The 26,951-nt window shown below is 37.4% G+C and overlaps 1 protein-coding gene across 1 annotated transcript in view; it reads left to right on the top strand.

The window, feature by feature from the left end:
• Positions 1 to 23,945, top strand: part of LOC117288367 — a 30,373-nt gene extending 6,428 nt beyond the window's left edge. The window contains exon 3 of the mRNA XM_033769205.1: positions 21,383 to 23,945. Coding sequence (XP_033625096.1) covers positions 21,383 to 21,480 — 98 coding nt within the window. The 3' untranslated portion in view covers positions 21,481 to 23,945. The remainder of the gene's footprint in view (positions 1 to 21,382) is intronic.
• Positions 23,946 to 26,951: the final 3,006 nt, after the last annotated feature.

The raw sequence follows: 26,951 nt of genomic DNA, 5'->3' as shown, positions 1-26,951 counted from the left end.
AACTTTATTTTGACAAAATACCACTTCCAGGTGACTTGAAGCAAAATGGGGAACATTTTCTCAAAATGTGGAAATGTCGCCATTTCAAACTTAGTCCCGAAATCCGGTTCCAAGTTTACACCTTTTTATGTAAATGTCACCAACAGTTCTATGTGATATGCAAGCTCACTTACACGCGCGTCACGGTACAAAAACGAAATGGGGACAACAATTAAAGCACCTCGCACATAGTTTTTACACTTCGCGTTCATTTCCCTGAAGGCTATGCTCTCTGGTTTCAACTTCCGACCTCTTTCCATCTTCCTCTCATTTCCTCCTCCCTCTAAGTACACTCTGTGCGCGGCAATCTTCCCGCTAAAATGGCTCCTTCGTTTCCAGTTAAAGGTAGGGTCATAGATTGGTTTTTGTCAGGGTGATGCTGACTTTTAGCCAACATGATGAAAGAACGATACAACAAAAGTCACATAGTTGCAGTTGATTGCAGTGTCTACTTGTTGAGAACACAGCCAAACAAGTTACGGTATGTTCACAAAGAACGTCGAAATCATCTACCTTTAGAGAAATAACACCTGGTAGCTCTACCATCCGCATCTCTGGCCGCTGTACGTCCCAATCTTTTAAAGACGAGCCAATGGTTTATAGAGGAACAAGTTCACTTCTAGTATTCAATCAACACATCAGGCAAATCCAATCCGTACCACAAATAATTTATTAAGAATAAGGTGTTTTGGCTGGAAACTGTCTGTGTGGTAAACCGACTGTATGCTGTGTTCCGCACCGTTTTGTGCTTATAGATAGCTGTAAATTTAGCACAAAATGTGTTTGTTTTGTTTTCTCTTGTTTAACTGCACAAGAAATCCTCAAAGAAAGCCCAACTTGACTATTAAAAAGTCAGAGGTACTAAAATATGTTCATAAAAAAGGGTGGGAGCAGAACAAAATAACCGAAATATTATTTTTTTTTTTTTGGGGGGGACACACATATTTTTCAAATGCTGCGGATACTTTTGTTAGTTGTGATAGCAAATGGACACCGAGGAAATACAGAATCAGTTTTCGAGTCGCTAACCTAGCCTTAAAATTGATTCGAACTCGTAAAAAGACTCTAATGGCACTTTCTGAGGAAGACTTGGTTGGGGGATATATTAATTTTGCGTTAGAAAGTAGCCATATCGAATGCTTTTAAGGTCTTCAATGTCACCACTCTGCACTCCAATCATCATATACAAACATGGTGTTTGTTGTCTCTTTATTGAAGGTTGTCAATTTCCATTCACACGTTGAAGATCAAGGGTTGTTCACGAGAACGTGTTGTTTTAAAACCTCCCTTCTCATATACCTTTATTTTATCTCATTTACCGGGGCTCAAGATCGCTCTGCTGTTTTTTCTTCAGCCAAACTTAATCCAGAAGAGCGGATGCTGCTTGATTTACGGGCACCCCTGAAAAATACACGTCAATAAAACCTTGCTCTATAGACTAAAAACATAGCTGCTTCTTGTCACGCTGGATTATGCTTGCGTCCCGTCAAAACAACCCGATGGTCATCCACTTCCCGACATTTTGTCTTTGGGGGGCTTTGCGGATAGATAACTATGTTCTTTAATTAAGAAGTCAAACGAGAAAATATCAAACAAAATTATCAGCGAGACCAATGGTAATGGTTAATAGCCATGAAACGGTCTCGACAAAGAGCAGGTGTTCTTAGATTGTCTTGCCGTGGTTTCGCTGCCGTCAACGGCGTCTACGAACCTTCAAATGTGCCAGCATCCGGACTCGTTTTGTAATTTACTCAAAACAAAAGAAAACAACAAAACTGCCGGGATTATTACATACCGGTAAATATTGACTGTGTGCAATTGAGTGCCGTACATTTGCTTAACCTAAATAATGAGTCAGGACTGTGGGGAGAAAAACACAGTTCCGGCTCTACCCGTGATTTAATAGTGCGCCGTCCCCCACTGATATCAATGGTATTAGGCTTTGATTACTTCTGATGACGTCAGTGTCTGATACCCAATCTCCACACACCACAAAATACACATACTGCTGGATCACCGCGTCCCAAGGGTGGGGACTAGTTTCATGGGCGTGGCCGTCCGATTCCAGGAAGGGCAAGGAGAAAGACTCAGCTATTTTTGATGCAATTTGCTTTTAAATAATAGGGACTACTTTAATGGAATCCCACGCCCTAATTGTGTAAATAACTGTACACACAAAATAAAAGCACATTGGATTCATTAGGCGATAACCAACTATAAAACAGCCTTGACTGACTTTGTATCTTCAAATTATACAGCTTAATTAGGTCCATACTATTTATCCAGGTGACAAGTCATTGTTCATCTCGCCATGTCCAAGTAATGAATTGAGTCTTTGATTTTGTGGTTGACGTGGCCGGATATAAACTAATATTATCAAAAGAAGTCGACACTTTTGTTGTTTAGTAAGTCGACATCCTAGATCCACGTTTAGTAGGCATTGGGAGATACATCTTCACGGCAAGTCGACACATCAGTTTCAAATCATGGCCAGATGTAATATCACATTGAGACGATATCTCATCTCAGTCAGTCGATAGAAAGTCGAAGATACATTGTCGCGGAGAGTCGACATAGCAGTTTCATTAATAAGTCATTTTTGCCGAGTGACACTTTCAAGGCAAGTCGTGGTGTTAGATTTAGGAAGTCACCTCAGGCTCGTGAAAAATAATAATTACATTTTTTGGGGGATTCATCATCAAAAAAGTTGATTTCTGAATTTCTGTTAAGTCGACTTGGCGCGTTCAACTACCACTTTATCTAAATAGGTGTCTTCGTCTTCGCAGCTTCTGGAGCTCCGGACGCCGATGCCTTAGGTTGTGTTTAGCGAGATGGAGATTTAAATTGTATTTCCTTATTCATTAGATTTTAAGATGTTCAATTTGCATCGGGATGATGAATATTCATGTTGGTATTACCCATATACACCGATGTATTTTAACAATGTATACTCAGTACTTTCCCGTGAAAAAAATAAGTGGAAAAAAACCCATACATTTATAACTGTTGAAATATTTAATCGACGTTTCCTCCTTACAAGTTGAGTAGCTACAGTTGAGCCAAACTCCGGGTATAGATTAATTTTGTACAAAAAAGAGGGGGAGGATGATGGGAGAAACTTTAGCGTGGGAATCATCGACCCATCTCTTTGCACACCGATCAATATGAAAATGAGTTAAGCCAACACAGTAACAAAACATAACACAAACTGCTAACTTGGCTTCAAAGGCACTGGACACTATTGGTTATTACTCAAATTAATTATTAGCAGAAAAACTTACTTAGTAATAACGAGCAGTGAAAAGCTGTTGACAGTTTAACTTATTGTGAGAAACGGCTCCCTCTGAAGTAGTTTTTGAAGTAGTTTTTGAAATAGATGTAATTTCACACTCAACTATTAAAAGCCTTTTTAAGGCATCTGAAAGCACACAATCTATTGTGTAACAATGGTGTTTTTTCTGTCACTATTCCATTGCAATTCCAATGACCAATTGCGCCCAAAATTTCACAGATGTATATGCTATGCATATGTTGGGATACACCAAGAGAGAATACTGGTCTTGGAATATTACCAAAGGTTGTCCGGTGCCTTCAAAACACTGGCAATCAGGGTCCAATTTCATAGAGCTGCTAAGCAAAACAGGTTGCTTAACATGAAATGTTTGCCTTGGTAAAAACAGGACTTCCCAACCAAATTTCTATGTGATTTTCAAGATAAGCAAACAATAACTGAATACCAGTAACAAGGAAATGCAACAAAATGGAAATTCGGTTGATAATCCTGTTTTTATCAAGGAAGAAAATTCATGCTAAGCAAGTTTTCGTGTCTAGCAGCTCTATGAAATTGGGCCCTGATTGTTTTGATAACATTGGGTTTTCTGCTTGTTATTCTCCAACATCTTGAAGCGCAGGGCGAGTGTTTAACCAGTATTGATATGGCATTCGTTATTACTGTAATGGCCAATTTTACCTGGATGGGAAGTCGCATTTTCCCTTCAGACCTGCGTCCATGCGGGTCATGTTTCACCAGGGAGCACCCACTTAAGTCAAGCCGGCGTTCGTTTGGTCCTTATTATCGTTGACGCTCAGGGAGAGCAGCGTATACGGTCGAACCGCAAAGTGAAAACGGTGGTTTGAAGTGTACACCAGCATTATTCCAAAAGACAACATTACAAATGTATCAATACTGTCTTGTGGATCTTGCAATGCCCTTGGGACCCCCTCCCCCCACCCCCACTCCAACGAGTGCCCCCGTAGCCTGCCATGACTTGCGGTATTCCTTCTCGAAACGTGTTTATGATACATGAACGATTGTGTACATTTTTACCACAAGTATGAGTACAAACTAAATTAATGCTTATAAAATAGGCAATTGAGAACATAATCTGTAGACTATTGTTTTATTTACCTAAATAGTAACATTAAAAATCTCACTGACTCATACTAAATGATAAATGAAAGCAACAACCATTTTCACACAGCAGCATCGATTTCCAGTTGTTCAAAATTAACATTACCCAAAAGATTAAAACAAAGTTGCTCAGAATGAGTTTTTTTTTACTGATAACGGTGAGTATTGTCATCAATTCACTTTCTTTTAAAAATGTTATATGTATCTAACAACTTTCTTCAAAGCGTAAAATTGTCCCTTCAGTTTAAATATTTCTTGAAGGTGACAAAATTCACATGTTTTATTTGCAAAATAATTTAGCTTCAAATTCAACCAAAAACTACTACTTACGAATTTGTATCACTTGTAGTTTTAAGAAATAGTAAAATCCCAGTTACCCCTAAATAGATTCGATTGTTTAGTTCCTTTTTCTCGTAGGTAATTGAATGCTTCAAGCAAGGCCCGTTGCTCTGCAGGGTTTATGCGTGGCTAAGTAATTCCATGTTGTTTGGGGTGTTAGATCTCCAGCTATCCAGAAAAGTTCAAAGGTATCTGTACAATAATCTCATGGCAAATTGTCAAACCAAGCCATGTCAATGCACAATGGCGCATTCTGGACTTTATATTGTTTGTCTCCACTTCAAAAATGTTTTCCCTGTCAGATGTAACTCGTTTATCTATCCGAGCAAAAGTAGAAACATGTCTCAAGGAAAATAAGAGAAAAACGCAAACATGTCTCAAAGATGCAGGAGTTATCTTTGGGTCTGAAATTGGATTTAAGAAGATTCAACATCCGGTTAGTCTAAGAAAATATGGTGTTTATATTTAGAGAAGGTGTGTGAAGGTTCTGTGATCTCGGGGCTTAGGCTTGTCAGTGTTCCCCGTGGGTGACCTGCTGCACCCTGAAGCATAACTTCTAACAACGTAGCATCTTAGCCCCGTTCATACGAGAGTGTTGTAGCAAGGTTCCTTGCTAAATTGTGGCCTGAAAATTGTATTCTATAACACAAAAGCCAGACAGATATTTCATCTCTGACCTTGTGCCAAATTCCAGGCATGTTAGATCAAAGCCACGATCACATCATCTATACCTGCTTTACAATAAAATGTTATTCCCTAAAGATGTACTATAATTGACAAAAATATGAAAGTTACAGATATAATTTAATAGTCGAATATGTATAATTATGTTTGACAACAAAGGATGGAAATGAACGAGTACTAGACTCCTAGGAGGTATGTAGGACGGTCTGTAATGTCTTACTCTTAAAAAAGGGAATCATTTTTATAACTAAATTCTCTGTGGTCACTGTTTCATTTATGTTCGAAGGTGAACCATGTGCATGATTAATGCTTGATTCAATTGCCGATTCGCGCATCGGAGGAAAATAAAAGAAAGTAAAATTGCGACGTATTTCAAAAGATTGGGAATTCAGTTAATGCAATAACATCTTTATTCTGATTTCAGTGGAAGATAATAAAAATGCTTCTTTTGTCCTGATGTTATAGGGTTTTTCAACAAAAATGAAAGTTTCGTCAAAATACACGTCTGGTTGTTCTTTTCGTCTTTTTTTGTTGTTGTCAGTTTTGAACGATGAATAAAAGATACAGTTATCTTTCCTTTTTGCCGAAATGGAACAAATGGAACATATAATTTCGTTTTTTTTTTAACGCAACCACCGATTTGAATGACAGACACTTGTCGAAATTTTTTCTTTTTACACATATACCTACAATAGGAGTTTTACTCTGATCAGCTGTTCAATATGTAATGATATATATTTGATATGATGTGAAGTTTTGATGTGAAAAGTTTTTGATGTACCATTTGTCTAAGAAATACTACGCACTACTTGAAATAGTACACCGTGTTTACAAGAATGAAACATGACGGGTACGAAAATGACCCCCCCCCCCACACTCACACACACAGACGATTCTCAGTCTGAAACCATTTCCTTTTCAAAGCTCTTCAATGACTATTAATATTATCTGATCTTCTGGATCCAACTCATATTCTTCCTTGCAAACTTGTATGTCGATCATACCTCTTGAACAAATGGTGAGTGAGTCCCAATGTTCAGTTCGCAAATCGTCAAAACTCAAAGGTTGCGTAGCGCCCAAAGTCCCAGACAAAACACTTAAACATGGTTGTTTCCTGACTCCATAGCAAATGTGATATTATGTGATATCTTGTGATAATATTGTTTTGACGAAGTGCTTTGTTGCATGAACTGAAACTGATGGAGGAATGTACTCTTGGCACAACCCATCGAAGAGTCGTTGCTCTTAAGTCACACGTCACTGTTTCTCAAGCACACGGCAGTCATGGTGGCTTGATAAAAATAATGGTCATCACCGATGGTCAAACAAACAAATTCCCACATCAAACAAGCAGCGATCAAACAAGTACATTGGTTTGCGTAAAAGGAAATTAAGTGAAATCACAAACCACTCAGGAGAATCGCAGCAAACACGGATTAATCACCGCCCGTTTAATAACAGTTTGACGCCCTGTGTAATAGTAATGCATGCACGTCGTGCCCGAAGAGCAACAACAACGGGCTCTTATGGAAAAACACTAGTAAATCCAGTCAAATTTGAGGATATCAAATATTGGTATCCTACCTTAAGGTGAGAGTTTTTTTTAACCGCAAATCAACCCAGATTGTTGACCGTCAACAGTAACCACGTAAAAAACACTTCTTGTTGCAACAGATAATTATTTTGAGCGTGACTATACATTTCCGTTCTTACGTTGCCATTCAGAGTGCGGTGGAAAGTTCGAGAGAAAAAATACTACAGGTCAATGGTTGTTTGAAGGGTACATTCATTCATATTGCTCTCAACAGCCAGAGGCGGATCCAGGGATTTTTAGATTGGGGGGGGGGGGGATTTGAACGACCAATTTTCTAAGTTGATAATTTTCAGCAATCTCAAAGTATAAATTGCAGGTGACCTATAATTTATTTTGACTGATGACGGGGTGAGGAACTGGGAGGCAATGAAAACCAGCCTGGTTATGAAGCTCCAATTTATAAATCAGTACCAATCTCAGAAGCGGTTTCAGCGCGAAGCACTGATGGCGTGGGGCTCGGGCCGCTTAAAGGCAGTATACACTATTGGTAACTGTCAAAGACTAGCCTTCATAGTTGGTGCTCAACAAATGCATAAAATAACAGACCTGTATAAATTTTAGCTCAATCGGTCATCGAAGTTGCGAGATATTAATGAAAAAACAAACATCCTTAACACACGAAGTTGTGTGCGTTTAGATGGTTGATTTCGAGACCTCAAGTTCTAAATCTGAGGTCTCGAAATCGAATTCGTGGAAAATTACTTCTTTCTCGAAAACTGTGGCACTTCAGAGGGAGCCGTTTCTCACAATGTTTTATACCATCAACCTTTCCCCATTACTTGTCACCAAGAAAGGTTTTAGGCTAATAATTGTTTTGAGTAATTACCAATAGTGTCCACTGCCTTTAAGGGCCAGGAAACATTTGGGTTGTAGCTGCTCTCTGGTAAAATCTGGCCACTTTCTCCTCGAATTTCAATAAAAAGAGTACACAGAGAATTTCATGCTATTGATTATAAAGTCTTGTAGTATTGAACATTTTCTCATTATATTCATATTTTCAACTCCAAAATGAGTGGCGCTAACTGGACATTTACTGAAGTACATGATTGGTTGCTTGGATGCACTATTACACATCTTTTTTTTTCAGACCACTTCTCAATGACTTTTAACTTCGGGATGAACTTTTATTTGTTCGCCAAAAATTCAGAGATGTAACGTGCTTGTCACTTTCGGTTTGTTCTCAAGACGGAGCGAAATATAATAAAGGGTGGATATTCATAACAGTTAAAAGAACGAAAACACTTACAGAGAACTCATCTGTCTTGAAGCGTATAGTTTCTGGCCTACTTAGGGTTTGGGCCAACAGAGTGACCCAAATGAATTTTTTTTTTTTTTTTTTTTTGGGGGGGGGTGCATTGTCGTCATATTAATTTGTTAAGATTTTGAGATTTGCGATTTATTCCAATTATTTCTTCAGTGCCAAGGGAACTTTAGAATTAGATGGTCTATAATTGAATAAAAAAAATATATACAAGACCAATCTTTTTGCTCTCAACCGTGGTTTTTAAACAAGCACGGCGTAGACTCTTTTCAAGACGTGACCATCCGGAGTCAAGGTCAAACGTGACCACTAAAATGGACTCTAGCAATCAGTATATGACCCTTAAAGATAGGACACTACTGTACTCTTACACAACAGTGCTACCTGGTTGTCATTGGGAATAAGACAATCAAATATTGTCCTTCAATATATCCACAGATCGTTAAAGACAAAGTTAACCCATTGAGGCTCGCAGCATCAAACGTCTCTTTATAGACGGAGTTCAGCACTTTCCGTGAACAGTAAATTATATATTTTATTTTGAAAGCTCGATGAAAGTTCATTACATATCAACATACCTGACGTGACCGACCGAAATACTGCCAATGTTGGTGAATAATATTTTAAGACGCCCAAAACCACCGTTGCTTAATTAAAGCATTCTTACATTTATTCATTGACAATGAGAGGATGTTAATTGTGGTAATAATGATTTCAAACGAAACAACAACGGCGACGATGACAAAAAACAACTACAACAGCAACAACAACAGAAAAAAACACACACAACAACAACAGCAAAACAATAATACCAACAACAATAACAAAAGCAACAACAAAAACAAAATCAACAGCAGCAACAACAACAAGAACATCAACAATAGCAACATCATCATCAACACTTTCCCTTTAAGGGAAGTGTTATGAACAATATAAAGGGGCCTTGGGCATTATAAACATCATCTTAAAGTCTCCATCTTGTATCCATCTCACCAATTCAAAGGTGTAACAGTTCCTTCTTAGCTTTTGTCGGCATTTAATTAATCCTGAAGATAGTCGTCTAATGTTGGATTGTAAATCGAGGCAAAGAAATCTTTGATATGAAACATTGAGTGATGGACAGATTGACGGTGGGGGAGACTGGTTTACCACAGAGCTGGACGTCACAATTAACAAAATAACAAAACAAAGTTGGTCGGCTGTCGTCGAGTTGAAATATTTCAGCGAACTAATCAGAGCCCCATGCGGATTTGTATTCATCTGGCAAAGCTCAAAATATCAAGTTTAAAGGGGAATACTTATAAGAAATGGATATAAATAGAACTGATCAGTTTGGGGCTTGGTTATTCGGTGTAAAGCTTTTGTTGTGGATGGACACTAGTTATAAATCTACACAAAACAGAAATTTCCCCTGGGCCAAACGGAGTCTGTTTAACACTTACTTTTGTCGTATATAGGTCGAATAAACCAGGCAATTAGAAAACGGTCTATGTTAGAAATGTAACAAGTGCATTGCCACCCTTACCGTGCTGTCGTTATAAACAATGCTTTTTGAAAGAAAGACAGACCCAGATATCTGATGACATTTTCTTGGTTCATATTTCATATAATTACGTTCTTGAATATGTTAAGAATGCTGTACAAAGAAAATGCAACAATTTCTGCACAAATGACCATAAAACTAATCTGGCAAAGATGAAGCGCTGTAATGACATTATAAAACAGTGTTCGAAACTTCTGAAGTAATGTAGATAATATGTAACTTCTCACACCAAATTTTCTATGCTATATTTTTTCCCCTTTTTTTTTCTTGCAATATTTTATCGCAACTTCGATAATCAATTAAGCCAAAAATTGTCGCAGGTTTGTAGTTGCATGCATATTATGGGAAACACCAGGTGATGGTGATGGTCTTTGACATCTACCACAAGTTGAACACCCTGCCTATAAGGAGTGAAATATTCACACGGTGTATACAAAGTATGAATCCGGCTAATAAATCAGTTGCAATGTTTCACCTTGCATTTTTAAAATAGACCATCCTCGCTCTAAAGTGGCAAACTTCTTTTCAAATTTTAACATTCATGTGGCTCGAATCCATTATCCATTTGAAATCGACTCACTTGGAATATTGTTAGCACTTTAGGTGATTTGTTTGGGGTGTGCCTGACAATCAGTTTAAGGTTTTCATTTGGTTAAATCGAGGGTTTTATTCTTCCCCTTTTCTTTCGCTAAAAAGCTTTGTGACAAGAGTTGTGTTCTGATCCTAAAATATTCCGATCGATCGTAGTTTTTTTTTTTTTTTTTTTTACGAGTTTGTTCGTTTGGGGTGAGCAGCCGAGGTGACTGAACCCATTGACACGAGCCCCTTTTATGTATTGTGCAACAGCTGAAGGAGCGGAAATGTCGAGTTTTTGAATCTCACATTACTCACATTGCCTGTTTCTAAATGCAGATATTATTGGCTGATACATATCGCATTTCAATTGATCAATTATGAATTTGGGGCATTGGGCAGGACTCAGAATGACGACTTGAGTTCAAAAGCTAATTCTTTTGGTAAGGTTCAACGCTTGGTTAATCAGTCATAATACGACTGCCATTTAAAGGCAGTGGACACTATTGGTAATTGCTCAAAATAATTATTAGCATAAAACCTTACTTGGGAACGAGTAATGGGTAGAGAGGTTGATAGTATAAAACATTGTGAGAAACGGCTTCCTCTGAAGTGACGTAGTTTTCGAGAAAGAAGTAATTTGAGGTCTCGAAATCCAGCATCTGGAAGCTTACAACTTCGTGTGACAAGGGTGTTTTTTCTTTCATTATTATCTCGCAACTTCGACGACCAATTGAGCTCAAGTTTTCACTTTGTTGTTGTTGTTATTTTATGCATATGTTGAGATACACCAAGTGTGAAGACTGGTCTGTGACAATTACCAAAAGTTACAACTTATTGTAATCAAAATGAGGGTGAGAGGAAGAAGTAGCCTGGCCCCGTTGACACATTATACAACCGAAAAGGAATGGAAATTAGCATCACGTTGTGTTAAAATAACACTGACTTCTTAACATACCTACACTGGTGTTATCTTAAAACCCTATTTTGTGTTATTTATCTATATGTGACAATACCCGTTGTGTCAATTTTAACACCATATTTGGAGTGTATAATTCCGTTCTAGTTCTGCCGTCGATTTCACAAAGAGTTAGGACTCGTCTTATCTCGACGGCAGTATTCGTAATGGAAATTGCAGACTTAACAAAAGTGGCTGTTAATATTAACACCATTGGTGTTGTCACATAATAGGCACTATGGAGTCAATTTTAACACCCACACTTTTTGCAGTGTTATGAACATTCATCATAAAGACTAGATCATTATAGACGTATTCGCTCTAAGTCAAATGTCTCAACGAGGCTGGAACTACATAAGAGTCGGGTAGTAACCATTTTAATATAAAGGGAACCAGATTCCATTATTCCTACTGCACACAAGTGGACAGCCGTCTTACAACCGTCATGACGGTTGCAAAGTCTGTAATCAATGCGATCGACCGTTTCCTAGGGTTGTTTCTCGCAGTCATATATGCTTTACTGTAAGATCGTATACCGACTGTGGGTCTCAAAATTGATGCAATAAAAGTTGAGAGATTTGGCGATGGTTGTGGATTTAATAATAAAATTATTCGGGGCATTATTTTATGTGTGTGGTTAAGTACATGTTAATTGCATTAGTCCGCAGTGGGAATTGAGCTGAATGTTTTTACAATCCAACTTAACTGATCGATTTTCATAGGAAAGTTGTCAATGGAGTACGATCATAAGCGCGAGTTGATATTTTTTTGCCCGAATCTTCATCTGAGCGCTTCACAAATAGCTTTAATAAAAATTGATTTAACCTTTTTTTCGGAAATGTGCCGACTTGGGGAGGAAACTGCAAACTGTATATAAGGACAATTTAACAAAAAGTGTACACCAAATTGAGCGCCTCACAAGATAGCTTTATAAAATAATTGATTTTTTTATTTATTTATTTATTTATTTATTTTTATTTATTTATTTTTTTTTTTTTTTTGGGGGGGGGCATGTGCAGACTCAGGTGTGGACTGCAAATGTAAATTAGGTTTATCTTTAAAAAGTGTATACTAAATAAAGCACCTCACAAGATAGTTTCAAAAAGAATTGATTTGAGTTTTTCGGAAATGTGCAGACTTAAGGAACTAAATGCAAATGTATATTAGTAGGGATATCTATAAAAAGTGGGTGCTACACTAGATTGAGCGCCTCCAAAATAGCTTTAAAAACAAGCTAAATTTAAAACGATTGATTTTACCTTTTCGGAAATGTGCGACTTGGGGAGTAAACTGCAAAATGTAAATCAACAAAAAACGGAAATATGTTACATTCTGAATTGAGCGTTACTGGTCGGAGTCTGCACCTGCTGCCTGCCTTATGCCACTATTGGTTTTAAAATGGAAAAACGGAAAAATGCAATAACAGGAATTCGATACGCACAGCAAACAACGCGGGCTTATCTGAATTGACAATTCTGATGAAACAATCATCCATTTGAAAGCATTTTATATCAACTCGTAGAAACATGATCTTTTGCAAAAACAAACAAATAGGGGAAACAAGTTCAGGTTGTACACGTTTCGAGCGAACTAACGACCCATAATCTTTGATAAGTCGTTTTCAAATTCGGATTTATTTTTTGTATTTGGCTTTTGGGAGTCAAGTGTATGAACTTTGCGTTTATTGCAGGCCTGCACATAATGCGTTTTCACGTCAATTTTATTCTTAAGGTAATGAAGTTCAAAGATGCTAATATTGGGTAAAATATTTTAAGTGTACACTTTTCATAATGAGATACCTTGTCATAGAAAAATTATATCCGAAATACTTCCGAATCTATGGAATATTATTCCCCTTGCCCAGATGTTGTTACTTTGTTTGTGTGATGCAGTTCATTCAACACACATACAAACTTGCACAGAATCACTGGACACACTTACAAACAAATAATCGCGGCTTTCTCAAAAACTTAATGGAACTTGATGACGTTTGTGACAGTGAGGTGTATGATATGATTTGTGGAGAAGACGGGTATATAATTGAAGGTAGACGCTTTCAGAAAGCTGGCATTTAACTCCACTAATATGATTTATTTTGTCTTGGGAGTAAAGAATCCCACCCAAGATTGCCTTTGCCTCAACTGTTTCGAATATTTTGTCAAAGCTATTCCCCTATCCATTTAACAGTTTTATTATTTGAAATGTCAAACACTTTCTTATGTGCGAGATTGCTGAAAAATATTGATATTATGGGATTGAAAATTGATTATTAGCTATATTTTATTTATTTTATTGTTCATGTACCCTCTAAATGTAAAAGAGTGGAAAACACCACTCTTTACATTTCGAGTTGTTCCTCATATGGCTCTATAAAAAGAGTGGTGGTTATTTCACTCTTTTAAAGGGGTTTCACTCCAGGACAGAGTGAAAAATCACTCAAAAAGATGCAAACTTCAATCTAAAAGAGTGGAAGACCACTCGAAAAAGAGTTGTCCCTCATATGGCTCTTGGAAGAGTGCCTTTTCACTATTTTGCATTAAGAGAGTAGTTTAAAAAACATAACGGTAGCCACCATTTGTTGTCCTGAATTACTGTGAATTACTTCTGTGTGTTATAGTTCTCTGGGGCTTAACAACAATCACATTTCGCTTTGCCCGCTGTGTGTTTAAACCGGAGTGACCGGAGAACCCATCACGGTCGGGTTGGCGCTTTGTTTCATAAGACGCAGATAGGGCAAGGATGTGATTGAAAATTACTGGGATAAAAATGATAGCGTATTTTTAAGTTTTGTCCAGTTTTCTTGGGAAAGGACAAAAGCTTTGCTTCATCTTGTTTCCTATACATGTTGGAATATAAAGTGTTTTTGTTTACAGTCAAGATGTCAATATGAAACAAAAGCCTTATTAAATATCATTCTGTGAGCTCAACACTCCATAAAATTATCCCCAACTGAGGGGCCGTCAAATAAAAGAAAACAATTTAAAAGTGAATCAAAAAACCAGGCTGGAAAATTACCACTTGGAGAGTCCGAAATCACCAACTTTTCAATTCCACATATTTTATGCAGAAAAAGGTCGGTTACATTGCTCCGATTCCCTGACCCAAAAAAAGCTGACTGACAAAAATAATTCGAACAAACCAACATTTGATAAGAGGTTCATAAAAGAACACGTGATACTACAAAAACAAAGAAATCAGTTTAATGTGACCCCCTAATTTGGTGGAATTTTGTACATGTCGATTGAATGAATGCTTTCTGTATTGAAGACTACTTGATTTAATTTAACAACATTGATCTATTTTCCTTGAACGTTTATCGCGTACAGCTCATACATCGTGGTGTATCCCACTTGAGCTAATCCACTTTCAACATATATAGGTCTAATAATATATGATGTACTGTAGGGTTTCTTGGCTGTGACAGACCTATATGTTTAATGAAGTGTACGTACATCCGTATAAAAGTTGTATTTGAGTGCATTTCGAAACGTGTACGGGTAAAATTGGAACACGTGTATAGAGTACGGACATAGTAAGGCACTATCCCGCGTTTACTTTTGTAAAATAAACAAATAGCAATTACATTTGCCCTGTTTCGAAAAAATATATACAGCTTAAGGTATTTCTGTGGTTTTTTTTTTATTGGAGGGTTTTCTTCTTCTTAAAGCAAGTGAGTGATCTAGAACGAGTCGATTTGCTCCGATTCCCTGACCCCCCCAAAAAGCTGACTGACAAAAATAATTCAAACAAACCAATATTTGATGAGAGGTTCATAAAAGAACAAGTGATGATACAAAACAAAGAAATCCATGAAATGTATATTCGAACATAAAGTGAATGTGTGTTTTGACTCCACAAAATGGCCGACCGTCTTTCTTTGCGACGAGGAAAACCGTGCATTTTCGAGTCATACTTGTGTGGAGCAATATATCCTATACTTTTAAATTAGCTATCTAACCATTTGCTTTTCCTAACAAATGGTTCCAAACGCTTTTCAGTAGACCAACTCAACCGATCCAAGGCAACGTGTTCCTTTAAAGTCAGTGGGCACTAATGGTAGTTGTTATTATTATTATTTTATTAGCATAAAACCTTTCTTGGTAACGATTATCGGGTAGAGGTTGGTGGTATAAACAGTGTGAGAAACAGCTCCCTCTGAAGTAAAGTGGTTTCCGAGAAAGAAGTAATGTTCAACGAATTTGATTTCAAGACCTCAGATTTAGAATTTGAGGTCTCGAAATCAAGCATCTGGAAGCACACAACTTCTTGTGACAAGGGTGTTTTTTTCTTTTTTCATTATTATCTCGCAACTTCGATGACCGATTGAGCTCAACTTTTCTCAGGTTTGTTATTTTTTACTAATAGCATCCAGTGTCTTTAATCATACAACTTCCCCTATAAACTGATCAAACCAAAAGTATCCGCTAAGGGTAAACATCACAAGGATCAACGCATGACACGAACATTCAAGCCAAGAACCTTGTTTGGCAAGAGAATTAGCGACCCCCCCCCAACCAACCAACCAATTCCCCCCCCCCCCTACATGTACTGTAACCGATTTAAGGGTCTCTGTGCCCGGTGTCGGCCCGCTGTCGATTACGAGACCTGCCAAGGCGTGATTTAATTTCCAACCCCTTCCCTCTCGGGAACTTACCTCCAATTAAACGGAGGATTGGGTTCAGCCATGTCAACCGTGAATAAATGATTGTACGTGTTGGGGGGGGGGGGCTTAGAAAGTTGACCTGGAAAGAAAGAAACCTTTCACAACTTTTTTGCAAGAAAATGGAATTGAAATATCTCTCCTTTGTATTGTAGCATTTGGTCGTTGTTTAGTGATATTTCTGTGGTTTCGAAAGAGTAATTACTTACTGCATACATTATACATAAAGTATAGCTTTAAAGATAGAAGAACAACATAGACAACAAAAACCTGCAACATAACAGGAATAATAAATGTTTTGAATGTCAGTAGTTTGTTAGAAGTTAATAGGGATTGGTGTTGCTGACTAAAATAGTCGCAGACAGTGTTAAGATTAACCAACCATGAAATTAAGGAACCCATGGAAATTTGTGCTTTCTATTGGTAATTACTCAAAATAATTATAAGCATAAAACCTTACTTGGTAACGAGTAACGGGGAGAGGTTGATGGTATAAAACATTGTGAGAAACGGCTCCCTCTGAAGTGACGTAGTTTTTGAGGAAGAAGTAATTTTCCACGAATTTGATTTCGAGACCTCAGATTCAGAATTTGAGATTTCGAAACCAAGCATCTGAAGTACACAACTTTGTGTGACCATGGTGTGACAAGGGTGTTTTTCCTTTCATTAATATCTCGCAACTTCGACGACCAGTTGAGCTCAAAGGTTTGTTATTTTTATCCATATGTTTAGATACACCTGCCAACTGTGAAGACTAATCTTTGACAGTGTATCTAAGATAGTGGACACTATTGGTAATTACTCAAAATAATTATTAGCATAAAACCTTACTGGGTGACGAGTCATGGGGAGAGGTTAGTAGTATAAAACATTGTGAGAAACGGCTCCCTCTGAAGTGACGTAGTTTTCGAGAAAGAAGTAATTGTCCACCAATTTGATTTCGAGACCTCAGATTTAGAATTTGAGGCTTCGAAGTCAAGCATCTGAAAGCACACAATTTCGTGGGGACAAGGGTGGTTTTTCTTTTACAGTAATTACGCAACTTCGACCACCAATTGAGCTAAAATTTTCACACTTCTTGCTTTATGCTTATGTTGAGATACACCAAGTGGGAAGACTGGTCTTTGACAATTACCAATAGTATCCACTGACTTCAATCCACATGTGTGTTTCAGAAGAAGAAAAAAATCACTAAAAACCATGCACTGTTTTCATCATGTTCTAGTTTTCTCGACTATGACTTTATTTTCAGAGAGAAATATTTCAGACACAAAAATTGATCTAGAATGAACTTTATACTCAGTAAGCTTTCAGACAGAAATTAAACAATTACCAATGTTTGTCTATCATAACCGTTCCTGTAATATAAGCTACATTTAAAGGCCTTAGTGTCGACTGGTTTGTAGTCAGGGTAAAGCCTGTAGGTATCAATGCGTCTAGATAAACGAATTTGAATTTGAGAAGTCTACACGCTTATTGCCAGTAGAGTTGCCAGAGCATGCAGGAACTATCTCCTCAGTATGCAAGATGGAAAAAGGATCGCAGCGCTCTCATTAGCGCGTGGACTGTGTTGATGATGGGTTAAAAAGTGCAACAACCGCGCTTGGTTCCTATAACTGGTTTACTCACGCTAAAGCGGTCATGCCGATTGACCCTCTCTACCTGGGCCACGCAGGATGTTAAGAAGAAAAGGGAAATAGTAAAGTGAAAATAACAAGAGCGGTGGACGCATGTATGGCCCGGTGAACGAACGGGACCCGTTCAGGCATGCCGCGCCTATTTCCCCTGAGATCCCGTGAGAAGTCACGACTTCCCAAAAGTGGCCGAATTAAGGGAAGCCGGACGGGTTACGACATAGTTAAAATGTCAACCAATCACGGCACTACATCAAAGGGAGAACTCATTTAGAAAGGGGAAATGTCCAAATTTAGGACTACTTTAATAGACTGTAATACCTATGTGTATGTTAATCATGCGTGTATGATAAGGGTAGGGTTCTATCAACGGACAGGTTTTATGAGGCATCGTCGGAATTTGTTCACTCCAATAATCCCAACCTCCCTAAGTGTCGTATATTTTCATAAACAACAAACCAATAATTTTATTCCGGTTTTTTTTTTAAGGGTAAAAGTACTTTCACATTTGCAAGAGGGGGACTAGTTTTTAATGAAGTGAATCATTCACGGACTGAATCTGCTGCTATGCCTCGAGGGGTCAAAATAAACACAAAATGAGGGTAAATGGCAAGAATCCAAAACTCTCTTATTAGTGTGGACATTTCTTTCAAATAAAGCACAGTTATTACTGTTTCACCCCTCCGAACATTTGTTTGTGTTGTTTACATTTCGATGGTTTTTATCCAGATTGAAGAATCCTCGTCATATTTCATAAAACCTAGAAATTGTATTTGCATTATTGAGTGTGTGGGTCTTGTTGTTGTTGTTGTTGTTGTTGTTGTTGTTGTTGTTGTTGTTGTTGTTGTTGTTGTTGTTGTTGTTGTTGTTGTTGTTGTTGTTGTTGTTGTTGTTGTTGTTGTTGTTGTTGTTGTTGTTGTTGTTGTTTTTTGTGTGTTTAGTTAATATTTAATAAAGTATTTTCAACCATGATGATTATTATTATTTTGTTTTCCAAAGGAGACTCTGTTCAAAATTATAGAGAAATACTTTTATCGGGCAAAATGTATTGACGAGAATAATATGCACTATTTCTCCAACAACAACATGCTTGCTACGGGCTGATGCGAGCGGAATAAATTTGGCTGTGCCTGCAATTAGTCTGTTTGAATGTATACTTTAGCGATCTTAAATTGAACTCCGAGAAAACGTCTCAATTTTGCTCTGTGTACGGTAGCCTTAGACCGGTTTGTATATATTTTTTTATTGAACACTTCTACAGCAGTTAAGTTTCACTACTTAAAATGAAGCAAACAAATGGATTGTAATCTGAACTTTGAGTGGAATCACTACCGTAAATCATTTGCTGCGTCTCGTTAAGACTGCGCCTTAGTGGCGATCACAAGACTGCGGTTTACCATCTTTCTCTGCTCCTTAAAGGAACACGTTGCCCTGGATCGGTCGAGTTTGTCTATACAAGGCGTTTGTATTAACCGTTTGTTATTAAAATCATATGGGTAGAAGGATGTTGTAAAAGTTGAATACAATATTGATCCACACAAACATGTCTCTAAATTGCACGGTTTTTCTTTTCCCTCGTCGACGTACACTGTCGGCCAATTATGAGAGTCAAATTGTTGACTCCCATAAATGGCCATAAAAGGACAACCATGCAATTTCGAGGCACATTTGTGTTGATCATTTTATTATACTTTAAAAACATTTTTCTAACTATATACATTTTATAACAACGGCTACAAACGTTTTTTATAGACCAGCTCGACCAATCCAATGCAACGTGTTCCTTTAGAGAAACATTACAGTTTGTTTTGTTTTTTCTTCTTTTTTTTTCTTCTAAAAAAATCAGTTGCACCCAGTGTAAGCACTTTATTTGATCCACCATATTTATACATAAACTGACACACCTGTAGAAGTTTGAGATCGATCGGCAATCTGGGTCACAAGAAAATAGTTAGAAACCGATTACACATTTTGCTCGACATCAATTACAAAATGAATGAATACAAAATGTTCACTGAGCGATAAATTTCAAACGGAAGACAAGTTTGTACTATTTCATCAAAGATGATATTTCAGATAAAAATATTTTAAGGGATGTTTTCTACTATTATCATTAGACCGTGTAAGTTTGATGTAAATCTTTGATCTTAGACGAGTATTTTTCTTATACCAATTCTGTAATGTTCCTTTAAGCTGTTTCCCCCCAAACAGTTGAGACACGTAGCCATATAGTTTGCCCGGGTCATTTATAATATAGACCGGTAATTTGTGGCCTGTTTTGCCATTGTCGATACATCTGGGCCTTGCCAACGTATTCTTTTATTTATTTTTTATTTTTTAAAGAACTGAGAAAGCAATGCCACAATTTATGACAAACATGGTCATTCTTCGTATTCAACATTCAACATTCTGAATTGTTAATTAACCACAATATATGGTTGATGCGTCTTTTTGACAATTCTTAAACTTGGGAGTGGCCAACTCACCAGCGATGACGTCAGTTCATTTGTTGACCCAAACAACACGGCGGCAATTTTGTTTATGTATTTATCTTTTAGTTACTCATAATATAATTCGGTTTATTATGAAATAATTTCATTTATGTTTAACCGATTATTGTCAAACACTACGCTAAAGGGACACTGGTCGTCATTTGCTGACGTCAACCTCCATAGAATTCTGTGCATTTTTCTGCGTGTTGTGACTCAAAAAGCAATATATTTTTTTTAGGGATCTCTTTGTTTTGGAAAAATTGTAGCCCATCAGTGAAGGCATGACGTTGCACTGCTGATTTCCTAATCTTGATGTTTTTATGGTTGGTCATTCTTCATAAAAAAAAATGACTGACAACATGTTTACCGGAAGGTGAACAATAGTTGTAACCCACTTTGCATCTCCATCAGACGATGCTTCGGTTTCAAGGATTTCAAATCGAGTAACTCAAAATACATGGTCCTAACAGTTTGCCCTTTGAGTCCGAGTCAGTTGAACAACATTGCACACAAATGAAATTTACAATATGAAGTTCACACTTGGAAAAAAAGAAAACAAATTTAAATTTGTTAGAAGTTTGTTTGTCTCCCACTTTACTGTGTACATTATGGTGTGGGTGACAGGTAATGTCAAACGATTTAACAGATGTTTTACACAGTCAGCTTTATACAACTCTTGGTGGCGCACTTTATGTTTGGCCCCGTTGTTTGTTTTGCAAGTTCCTTATACATTTTAATTACCTTTTAGAACAAACTTTTTCCCATAATCTACAAATCACTACTAAAAATAACTCGGCTGTTGTAAAAGCACCTATAATTTTAAAACTGTTACTCATTAAATTATAAAAATGAGAATGCCAGGAGACGGAACATTTTATTACGGTGATGTTGACACCTTGTTTGTTATAATCGGTCGAGTATTGTAGGTGCGGTATAAAGTGCTTTCAGGTGAAAAAGTGTCCATTTCCATTGTTGCAGTAACTCCTATTGACATGATTGATCTCTCCGATCCTCTGATTCAGCGTGAAGCTAACGGCGGGAATTTTGAAAAGCTATTCTTGTCTAGCGTCCTGGAACAAGTTTCTTGGATGGACGTTATATAAATTATCGTTGTTATTTATTTATTCAATTTGTCTTCGATTTTGTATTTATTTCATTTATATCATTTTGTTTTCTTTTTTTTTTCTTTTACAGATGCAGCGTTTATCGAGAGACCGCTTGACTTCGATCCTTTCTCAAGGTGGCGATCACAAAGACAGCGAATAATGAGGGCGAAATTCCTTCAGGATTGATGATGACTCCAGACCACGTATTTCATATCCTCCTCCCCCATCAACTAAAATGGACAACCAACTTCAGGACTTTTAAGAATGTAGATTTTAATTCTACCATGAGAACCAGACTCTGTGTATAAACTTCTATATGAACAACAATAGAAAGTTACTCGAAGATTTCGAGACAATCATTTACGAGGGACTTTAAAGACAAACTTACTTTGTTATTAATCAAATTTCAGATTTTACCACGAAAAAAAAAATGACTACGACTGAGTATCTACAAATAAACTGTTTACTAAAGACCTAAACATAATTTTAAAAAGCTATTAAGTAAACAATCTTTGCTCAGCAAAGTTCTTGAGTAAGCCACAACTAGTAGCGGGGGCTCCAGTCGCAATGCTGTCAACTTAATGTCAACTCAGCTGGTTAACATTTTCTGCTGATAAGTTTTTATTTGTTTGTTTGCTTAGCAATTTTGTGTGCTTAAAATCTTTTTAAAATGAACTCTAGGCCGAATGTCATTGAGCTATTGGTTGGACAGGGAGAAAGAAAAAACTGAAAGTCAATAAGCATAACCTTATTTGTTGTGGCAGGTACTTTTACTAAAATGTAGAGCTTTTAAAGATTACGGTTTTCCAATGTAGGTAAACGGACCCAGTTAAAGAGAAGGGTGTTCGCCCGGTGTTACAGCTGCTGACAGCACTGCAGCACCCTTAAAACTCTTTATTATACAGTGCGACACCAAAAATCGGTCCCACATTTCAAAAGTTTCGAACCTTTCTTTATCAAATGTGTCCTTTTGTCAAGCGCTTATTTGTAGATACGTGCATTATATAACAACAGAGAAGGTACGCAGGTATTGTATTTACAAATGCCTTACACAGTTGTCTATCGAGTGGTTTTAAAATCCACTTCAAGCTACTATGGTAAATATTGTCTGAGGAAAGCTCAGCTGTCAGTTTTCAAACATGATTGAGCTTGGTACACCGTTGTACTTAAGAGTTTAATTATATGCCTAAATCCTTCTTAATCACCACATCTACAATTTCTATTAACAACCCTTTGGAAATGCTATGTTTAATTTATTGAGGGGAGAAGGGGGTGTAAGCGTTTTCAAACTGCTTGCCAAACTCAATTACCTGTGGTTATTGCCGACATGGTCAATGGCCCCACGTTTTGACCGTAAGCAGAGTTTTTCTCAAAGGCGATTTAAAAGCTAAAAAATAATGGTAAAGTATTTCATTAGAAAGCAGTAACGAGGACCGCAGGGTCATCGTTTTGGGGCTATTAGAATAAAAGTAGTTGTAAAATCATAATTAGTAGCAGACTAAAGTTGTGGACTGACCTTAGATGTCATTTCCCCTTAACATGTCATATTTTTGAAAGAAAAAAAGAACGTATTGAGTCTATAGTCTTGCAATGAGCAATCGCATATCATGCTTCGTAAAGCAATGCTTAGCAAACTATAACCCGCGTACCAATGGAAAGTAAGAAGACTGCAATCTACAACTAATCTGTCTCGGCCAAAAGCCCCAAATGTTTCCGCTTACCCTAATTATTTGGGTGCTAATTATTCGCCTCTAGCAACAACTATGGCATTCCCCCCATGAAAGCGTAATGGGTCTATTTCATACTTTGGACAAAGCGTTTAACATAAATTGCTCGCTGTTTCTTCTGGCACCTTTCCAGATAAATTTCCCCTTCGTGGTTAAACTGCCTACAGGGGTGACAAGTATATACACTGAATGGTTTTTAAATGATGAATGAGTTTTATACTAAACTGTAATCGAATAGAAATGTGGTTAATTCATACGACACGGCACCTATATACAGTTATGCGCCATTAATGGCAGAGTTGTGGCGCCATTTTGTTTTGGGCTGTTCTTGCTGGATAAGCTTGTCACGAATCTCTTGGTTTTCAATCAATTGTCCGTCGAAAGTAAACTACTGCAATGTATGTAATGTCCCCTTCAAAATGGACTGCTTTTATCCTATAAAAGTAGATTGAAATTATTATAAATTAAGTATCCCTTTATTGAAAACGACGTATATTTATGAATTTATTAATTTGCTTAAAATATGTTGTGTAAAAAATACAGTAATGGTATACATCATGTGGTCCATGTGAAAGACTGCAGTGTTTCCGACAAAGTATTACGTTTCGCCTAATGCGTCTGGCATTGTGCCCGACAAAGCAAGAAGTTCGACAAATATTGTCGACAAACCACTATGCTTGTCCTGGTGTGTCTGGAATACCTTTTCTGGACGCAGTGGCGTATGCTGGATTCATTGGCCTCAACTAACATCGATCCCCTTGACAACGTTAGGATCTTCAGAATCCAAAGCACGTTGCCCGAAAGGTATACAGGTATTCCTCTTGCAACAAATCGTATTTCAAAAAAGAAAAACAAAGATCAACCTTATCCAAAATACATTGGGGAAACAAATGGTATCCAAGCATTGGGAAGGTACAAACTAAATAGTTTGAAAACGAAGCTTAAAGGAACACGTTGCCATGGATCGGTCGAGTTGGTCTTTGAAAAGTATTTGTAACCGTTTGTTATAAAATGCATATGGTTGGAAAGATGTTTTAAAAGCAGGGTACAATGATCCACACACATTTGCCTCGAAATTGCGTGGTTTTCCCTTTACTTTGCAAACTAACACAGTCGGCCATTTATGGGAGTCAACAATTTGACTCCCATAAATGGCCGACCGTGTTTGTCGACGAGGTAAAAGGAAAACCACGCAATTTCGAGTGATACTTGTGTGGATCATTATATTTTACTTTTAAAATGTCTTTGCATTTTACAACAAACGGTTACAAACGCTTTTCAAAGACCAACTGGACCGATCCAAGGCAACGTGGTCCTTCAAGGTGCTATAGTAGATCTTCTGACGAATCTTTGTAAATATTATTGCAACGTGATGTGTTTTTGCTTAAAGAGGTTTGCTGTACACTCAGACAACTTTGCAAGTTCTCACTGTAAAAAATACTGTTATAAGTCTGTTTATTGTGTCGTGATAATTAAGCATTTCAAAGCGGCATCCCATAATAAGATTAATGGTATGTATATTGTCCGTAGAATCAAGAACATTTAAAAAATATAATTGTCAAATATTTTGAAAAAGTTTTTATTTTGTTTTGGGGGTTTTTAATTGTTTTGAGAAATTGTCAATGTGTATTCCTCAATGTAGCCTATTCATTGTTTCCAAAAAAATTTAGACGACTATTCGAAATAAACCCGCGCAGATGATTTCTAAAACTACGAAAAAATGTTTTTAGAAGAAGTGTGTTTCTTATTAACATTATATAGTGTATTCATTCAATCCCCTGGCCAATTTTAACACAGAAATGCATTCACTGTCTTTTTCAATTTCGCTTGGAAATTAATACTCCGTTGAATCAGCATTCAAAAGTCAAAGCAGAGGGAGTGTTTTTAAGTTTTGCATTCATTTGTCAAAAAATAAGGTCATTCAATTTCATTATGCCGCAAGATTCATTCAATTTCGTAAAAAGCCGGCAGCAAGAGGCTGGTCAACCATTCAATTCAATTAAGAGAAAAATGGGTTGTAGAAATACACGTTAAGAGTGTAGTCTTGAATACCTATAAAAGAAACATAATGACTGATAAAACGAAACTGAAATCGTGTGTGCATTAAGACGAAATTGAACGTATTAGGCCTAACAGCTAAAACTATTGATGAATCCATTTGAGTGGATTTGTTAAAATGCGTGAATTTGAATGAGTGTTAATGACATTGTATGATGTTTTACTTGGCTGGGGTTGGCTGGGAAAATCTAGGCCTACAAAGTTATAAGGCCTGTGGTGGAAGTTTTTTTTTTTTTTTTTTTTTTTTTGGGGGGGGGGAGGGGGCGTCTTAGTATGGGATTGCGGGGGGGGGGTCTCCAGGAGGACCCATCCACCTGTGGCCAAATAAAAACAGCGTCTCTAAACACCTGATCCGCCTTGAGATAATCTTGCACCCCGGATTGTTATCCAGTAGTCATCGTCACGTAGCAAGCAACTGGAATAACAACGCCAAGGGTGCACAAAGAGTAGATGTAAACCCATGGAGGAGAGAGCGCAATGGGAAAAGGTGAGTTTGTCTGCTATCGTTTGTTTCAACGAGGATTGTAGCTTAAGGACTTCGGGAGGTTTGCAGATCGCAGATGAGTAACAAAAAAAAAAAAAATGTAAATAAATAAACGTCGTTTAAAGGCAGTGGACACTATTGGTTATTGTCAAAGACTAGCCTTCACGGTTGGTGTATCTCAACATATGCATAAAATAACTAACCTGTGAAAATTTGAGCTCGATCGGTCATCAAAGTTGCGAGATAATAATGAAAGAAGAAAACAATCTTGTCACACCAAGTTGTGTGCGTTTAGATGGTTTATTTCGAGACCTCAAGTTCTAAATCTGAGGTCTCGAAATCAAATTCGTGGAAAATTACTTCTTTCTTGAAAACTATGGCACTTCAGAGGGAGCTGTTTCTCACAATGTCTTATACCATCAACCTCTCCCCATTACTCGTCACCAAGAAAGGTTTTATGGCAATAATTATTTTGAGTAATTGCCAATAGTGTCCACGGCCTTTAAATGGCGTTAGCAGCAGAATCTTTTCAACACTGTTTTAGTATTTTATATGTTTAAAATAACTCCGATTGTTATGTAGGTCCCTACCAACCTATATTTGCTTTGGATCTTCTATACTTATATCTTGAACTTGGTCGTATAAAGATATAATTTACATTTAATTGACATTACCAAGGATTTTCAGAATAGAAAAAAGCCCTGTTTCCAACGAAATTGAGTCCAAAGTTCCCTGAGTGTTTCAGCCTTGTAACTGAAACAGAACAACAGCAACGCTTCCTATCAATTTGTTCACTTAACAGCTGACGTTTTGTTCTTCCCTCAGACTAGAAGTATCCAATCAATTGGAATTAATCTTGTGTCTTAAATTGACACCTTCTTAGAGTAAATCCGAACCAAGACATCCCTGACACTCATACACAAATGTCGCCATACCATAACCGTTCGTTGTTGTCTATAATAACAGTCTGTCTATGTGTTGAGAGACATTCGGCCAGCCTGACTTAAAACAGAAAGATAGAAATAAGAAGCCTGTAAATAAGCTTGGCGTTCTGTGAATTGTAACATTGGCTGTGTACTGGTTTCACTTAATTACAGCCGTTGACGAAAACCGTTCACATTTTACGCAACTAGCCTGCATCTACAACTCTTTATCCAATTCAAATTGGATTGGTTGCTCTAGAAAAGGACACAGAGAGAGAGGTGGGAGGAAAGAAAAAAAAACACGTTTCTAAGAGGCCACTCCAAAGTGGAATATTTTACTTGGATTCACTCAAGAAAGACGCGGTTCACTCAAACTCTCGAAACGAAAACCCGTGCGTGTAAAAATACCCTCGGTTTCCGGGCCCTTTGGGGAGTAGCACGCAAGTCGTTTAGCGACATGTACAG

This window comes from Asterias rubens, chromosome 3, assembly GCF_902459465.1.
Source record: "Asterias rubens chromosome 3, eAstRub1.3, whole genome shotgun sequence".
NCBI lineage: Eukaryota > Metazoa > Echinodermata > Asteroidea > Forcipulatida > Asteriidae > Asterias > Asterias rubens.
This window is presented reverse-complemented; position numbering and strand designations above follow the sequence as displayed.